The 6,702-nt window shown below is 32.6% G+C and overlaps 1 protein-coding gene across 1 annotated transcript; it reads right to left on the minus strand.

Annotated features, from left to right (window-relative positions):
* Window positions 1–408: 408 nt before the first annotated feature.
* Window positions 409–3,987, minus strand: LOC139487156 (complement C1q tumor necrosis factor-related protein 3-like). The gene is made up of 3 exons (XM_071272133.1): window positions 3,905–3,987; window positions 2,995–3,170; window positions 409–827 (listed from the first exon to the last, which is right to left on the minus strand). The coding sequence occupies exons 1-3, from the start codon at window positions 3,907–3,909 to the stop codon at window positions 433–435; spliced, it is 576 nt and encodes a 191-aa protein (XP_071128234.1). The 5' UTR covers window positions 3,910–3,987; the 3' UTR covers window positions 409–432.
* Window positions 3,988–6,702: the final 2,715 nt, after the last annotated feature.

Consider the following 6,702-nt stretch of genomic DNA (forward strand, 5'->3'; position numbering starts at 1 on the left):
CTGTCTTATACATCCGATAATTTCACCACTACATTTGTATGTTCTATTTTTAGCAATGTCGACCATCTTAGTTGGTGGACAAGGTCATCGGACACATTCTTTATAAAACAAGGTACCATAAGGATGATTTAGGCCAAGTTTTGTTAAATTTGGCCCAGTAGTTTCATAAAAGATATTTGTAAAAGTTAACGACGACGGACGCCAAAAGAATAGAAAAGCTCAATTGTTTCTTTGGGCCAGGTAAGCTTAAAATGGTATAAAATTGAAATATAAATAGCTCCTTCATGCCATCACAACTCAAACAATCTAACAGAAGTATCTAAACCGCTAGGATTTTCTAGGATTCCAATATGTTGTAAACAACAGTTCCTGAAATTATTATAGGTAAGAAATAAAGGAAATAAGTCATTCTTCATGGTCAATTCATTTTATTTAGATTTTGAAGCCGCTAAAAGTTGACCACTTATCTCCAATCATGTATGTTCCTGCATTATAAATCCTGATAGATACTTTGTCATTTTTACTCATTTGTAAAACAGCACTCTGACTAGATGGCATGTGTGTAGACATCCCTGCAGCTCCAGCATAATTTCTTGCTATAATCGTGTCATTCAGTAATAATTGTGTGTAGAAAGACTTGCCAGCATGAGTAAGAACTGTCCAGGTAAAATAATAAAGACCATGTACGCGTGCAGTGAAGACACCAGTCGACTTATCATATCCTTTACCGAGGTTGGTAGTTACTGTTTCGTATATGACTATAGCACCGTTACCAATGTTCTTCAAAGATCCCGAATTAGATACCTGAAAACCAACCTTCCCGGAACCTAATTAAAATAGTAATTTGGATCATATATTCATTCAGCATTGTTAGAACAATCTACACGGTAAGTCTGTTAAATAAATACATGTAGAGATTACACCTAAATATAGGAGTATGAATTGTTTATAATTGTTTTTTCTTTTTTAAATTCAAGGTAAACCAGATGCTCCGCAGGGCGTAGCTTTATACGACCGCAGAGGTTGAACCCTGAACGGTTGGGGCAAGTATGGACACAACATTCAAGCTGGATTCAGCTCTAAATTTGGATTGTGATTAAATAGTTGATAGGTTTCTGACACAGAATGAATGTGTTCTAATGAACTTAAAATTTTTGTTTTCTCTTAGAGCAGAATGTTATTTATTATAATTTATCAGTTGGTAGTAAAAAGTGAATATACATTGTATATTGTATATAACAAAGATTTAAGTTGATTCTGGACAAAGAAAGATAACTCCAATTAAAAAAAAATCTTGCTATTGCACAATATTTTGCAATTAGATATTTCTTGCTTACTATTCTGGACAAAGAAAGATAACTCTAATTAAAAAAAAAATTGCTATTTCACAATATTGTGCAATTAGATATTTCTTGCCATTGCGCAATACTGTGCAATTGAAAAGACTTGCTATTGCACAATACTTAATATAATAATTTTAGATCCTGATTTGGACCAACTTGAAAACTGGGCCCATAATAAAAAATCTAAGTACATTTTTGGATTCAGCATATCAAAGAACCCCAAGATTTCAATTTTTGTTGAAATCAGACTAAGTTTAATTTTGGACCCTTTGGACTTTAGTGTAGACCAATTTGAAAACAGGACCAAAAATGAAGAATCTTCATACACAGTTAGATTTGGTATATCAAAGAACCCCATTTATTCAATTTTTGATGAAATCAAACAAAGTTTAATTTTGGACCCCGATTTGGACCAACTTGAAAACTGGGCCAATAATCAAGAATCTAAGTACATTTTTAGATTCAGCATATCAAAGAACCTAACTGATTCATTTTTTGTCAAAATCAAACTAAGTTTAATTTTGGACCCTTTGGACCTTAATGTAGACCAATTTGAAAACGGGACCAAAAGTTAAGAATCTACATACACAGTCATGACAGTTAGATTCGGCATATCAAAGAACCCCAATTATTCAATTTTGATGAAATCAAACAAAGTTTAATTTTGGACCCTTTGGGCCCCTTATTCTGTTGGGACCAAAACTCCCAAAATCAATACCAACCTTCCTTTTATGGTCATAAACCTTGTGTTTAAATTTCATTGATTTCTATTTACTTATACTAACGTTATGGTGCGAAAACCAAGAAAAATGCTTATTTGGGTCCCTTTTTGGCCCCTAATTCCTAAACTGTTGGGACCTAAACTCCCAAAATCAATACCAACCTTCCTTTTGTAGTCATTAACATTGTGTTTAAATTTCATTGATTTCTATTTACTTAAACTAAAGTTATTGTGCGAAAACCAAGAATAATGCTTATTTGGGCCCTTTTTTGGCCCCTAATTCATAAACTGTTGAAACCTACACTCCCAAAATCAATCCCAATCGTTCTTTTGTGGTCATAAACCTTGTGTCAAAATTTCATAGATTTCTATTAACTTAAACTAAAGTTATAGTGCGAAAACCAAGAAAATGCTTATTTGGGCCCTTTTTGGCCCCTAATTCCTAAAATGTTGGGACCAAAACTCCCAAAATCAATACCAACCTTCCTTTTGTGGTCATAAACCTTGTGTTAAAATTTCATAGATTTCCATTCACTTTTACTAAAGTTAGAGTGCGAAAACTAAAAGTATTCGGACGCCGGACGACGACGACGACGACGACGACGCAGACGCCAACGTGATAGCAATATACGACGAAAAATTTTTCAAATTTTGCGGTCGTATAAAAATTATTCGAAGTGAGGAGTGTGATCTCCGCTAACTACGTACATGTGGGTTTGAATATAAAAACGTAAGTTCATGGCAGTACACAATATAGAGGTCAACCACAAATAATTGTCTATACGGTAAGTCAATCTCGACCCTTCTAAAAAAGCTGTGAATTGATATAATGGAGACTATTAGCAAAGTACGAAACTAAAAAAAAAATCCGCCTCCCCTCAGTCCTCATTTTTAGATTTAAGAATTTGATATTGGTATATTCAAACTTACTCGGAGTTGAAGGACTCTGGTTACAGTCACACTTTCCGTCATTATCTTCCACAAGTTTCAACTGATACTGAATACTCTTCATAAGACTGGCATTCGATCGACATGATTTGTGGCAGCTTCCGCCTGATGTCAAGATGGAGGTCAGTATTGCCGCAATAGCGATAGCATGAGCAAAACTACAAAACAGTATTGTTTTATTCTAAAAATATAGTATGTCTATAAGTGTGTCTTTAAAAGTTTCTGAAATTTGCTCACCCTCTGTTTGCATAGGTTCCAATACGTTTTGACATGCGGTGAATTACCAAAATGTGGTGCATTTGTTTGGTCATGTGTAATAATTATATAAGGTGAAGAATATGTGATACAAATTTTGAATCTGAAAGGACATTATTTACCCATTTATTAACGTCAAGTGCATTTAAAAAAAAATAATGAATGACCTACAATGTAACCATTCATAAAAAAGATTAAAGATAACATGATTTTATAATAAACAAATATATAGTAATGCCATGAAGCAACCTCTAAATCGATCGATACAAATATAACAAATGCTGACGAGGGTGATTGTTAGCTATAGATGCATGCACATTTGAATGCCAACAAATTTCGTTCTTCGCCTTAAAAAGTTGATATTAAGACGCATATAATAAGCAGAAAGTCCTTACGATTTTCTTTTTTAACTGATTACGACTCGATCGGTTCGCCTTAAAAGATTTTACATTGTAGTTAGGCACATAGAATAAAAGGGAACCCTTAACGTTTATATCTTCGCTGTTAAAAATAATAAAACAATTCTCTGTCATTTCTACATAAAGTATATTTTCTTTCTTTGTTTATATCAATAACATAAAAAAGCATAGACTTGATCACGTTAAAGGTTGTTATCGAACTTAATAAGTTTACTTACTTCATTTTGAATCCTCAGTTTTGATGAATTACAGCTTTTGTTGTTTGATTGTGTAATACACTCATTGAAAATGTGGTTCACTTGACGACATTTTATGTCACTATGATCATGCGATCCTAATATAAAAACAAATAATCGAAATCCATTTTTGGCAGAGTTCTTAAAAACAAACAGATGTTACCCTTTCCCAGAATTGCAATTCACGACAAATAACAAATAAGATTTCTTCTTCAAAATTTATAAAACTTTATACTAATGTAAATGCCAAAAGTAGCTATACTTAATATATTCACTTAGTATAGTGGCTTGCTTCATGAAGGGTATTTGGGGTTTGGGGTCTTGGGGTAAGGGGGATTTCCACGTTTAACAATACAATGCGGAGTACTGGTGTCATTTCAATAATGTATGTCTCTTGGGGGTGTTGTCTCTAAGTATAGAGAACAACTCCTTTTATTTAAATTAATTAATAAATGTCGGTTTTTGTTTTTGTATATAGTTTTGATTTGTTTTTGCTAGATTAGCACAATAACCTAAGGTACAGAGAATAATGCTCGATGGAATTCAAAATTAATTTTAGAAAAAGCACGTTATTGCAATGTTCCATTTTTTTAAAGCAGCTATTTTTTTATCTGTCTCATAGGCCAAAACTGCACAATATCAGTACTTGATAAAATATAGTTCGTGGACATATAGGGAAAATGGTAAACCAATACTTTGAGTTCTGAAGAGAAGACAATGTGGCTTGGGTGACATATCGTATATTTGGCTCGTTTATAACACTCTGTTAAGAAAAAACAACAACACATGCTTAACTTCAGAATAGCATTAAATAGATAATATATGAGATAGCATGATATATTTGATATAATGAAAATTCAAATTGTAATAATTTTTTTTACTGCTTGATTTTTAATTTGGTATACCATGATGTTGTCATGGCTAGATGATGTATAGTTTTTTCGGCCTTGTCATTCATCCCGAAAACTAGATTATACCATTTACAAAATAATTTTATTTCCATTTATGCTGACAATTAACCAATGATCAGCGAGAAAGTTAAATTGAAAACTTTACAATTTTCTTTACTTTTTAAATAATTGTCAGTATCTCAGACGTCATATGTTTCCCCCTTCCCGTAAATCGAAACCTTCTTAGGTGTGGGACTATACAACTCAATATATTTCTAGTGTTGCTCTTCTTCCTTAGCGTAAACAAAATCTAGTCTAAGGATTTAAATATATGTAGTTTGAAAATCTAGTTACAATTTGCGATCATTCATCCGGTGGGGACTCCAATTTCTTTTTTGAACATGTCCAAAACAGGCTCATCGACAGTCGATGCGGTGAGCGAGTTCCAAGTGTTGCATACTCAATTATAGAAAAAGTTTTTTTTTAAATTAGTTCTATCAAATTGCCATGTTTAAGAGGTTATAGTTTTGACCCCTACTATGCGATTCACTCATTTATAATAAATTTTCTGTGTAAGACATATATTTGTTGTGAGTATATGTATATGTTTCACACATAATATTGTCATGTATCGATTTTTCTAGATTTTTAAGTAGAAGTATACGTAATTAACTAGTCCACAGATATTTTATTTAATTTTACATGTTGATTCTGCTCGTAAAAATACATCAAATTATAAAACTAAAAAACAGGGTAAACGTTTTCGTTTTTTAGATACAAGCTGTTGAAACTTACAGCATGATAAGCCAGAAATACTAAGGATATATAGGGGAAATCGTAAAAAACGGCAGATGTTTCTTACTTTATCCTCATTCTCTAATTCGTTGGTCCACAGAATTTAAAAAAAATCGAAATGCGATTCAAAAATAAACGACGAATCCATTGGTGCAAAGAAAGTCTCTAGCAATCGGACTAGTTTTCAAGCTATATCCTCATGAAGTTTAAGCGGAAAATTAGAAACTATTCGGCGACGTTATTGATGTCTACTGTTATGTCGCCATATATCTTACTCTATAACGCTATTATACCCATTGTACCGTGCAGTATCGTAACATAAATTGTCAGTGTATGTTTAACATTTTCCTAAGTATTGGAAATGCTAAAAAAAAAATCAAAAGCGTAATCGATTGATAATGAAATAAGCAAAATATGTTTAAGGATATCTCTGTAGCCCAAAAACATGAAAACTTGGAAATAATATACTGCAAGTGAAAGAAAGTTACTGTATAGACTTAACTCCATATTTTCTCGATTAGACAGGGTACCACATCTTTTCAAATGGTTTTATTTTTCTAATAACAAATGTGGACATCGATCAGTGTGGATAATATGTTTGGATGTTTGACAGTGTTTCATATGACAAAAGGAGTTCCGCAATCTACGTTTTACCCATTGGGTTCTATATTACTAACTGTGTTGCACAATAACAACCAACTTGAGCATTCGGAGTTTTATAAAAAAGAAAATGTGGTATGGTTGCCAACGAGACAACTGTCCACAAGAGACAAAAATGATACAGATATTAACAACTGTAGGTCACCGTACGGCCTTCAACAATGAGCAAAGCCCATACCGCATAGTCAGCTATAAAAGGCCCCGATTAACAATGTAAAACAATTCAAACGAGAAAACTAACGGCCTTATTTGTATAAAAAAAAAATGAACGAATAACAAATATGTAACACATAAACAAACGACAACCACTGAATTACAGGCTTTATTTGTTTATTTAATATTTACTTTTTTTATGTTCAAGACGGGCATGGAAGAGACACTAATTGCATTAATTATTAAATGATTATAATAGAATATGTTCCACATCTTTGATTT

The sequence above is a fragment of the Mytilus edulis genome, chromosome 8 (assembly GCF_963676685.1).
Source record: "Mytilus edulis chromosome 8, xbMytEdul2.2, whole genome shotgun sequence".
Taxonomy (NCBI): domain Eukaryota; kingdom Metazoa; phylum Mollusca; class Bivalvia; order Mytilida; family Mytilidae; genus Mytilus; species Mytilus edulis.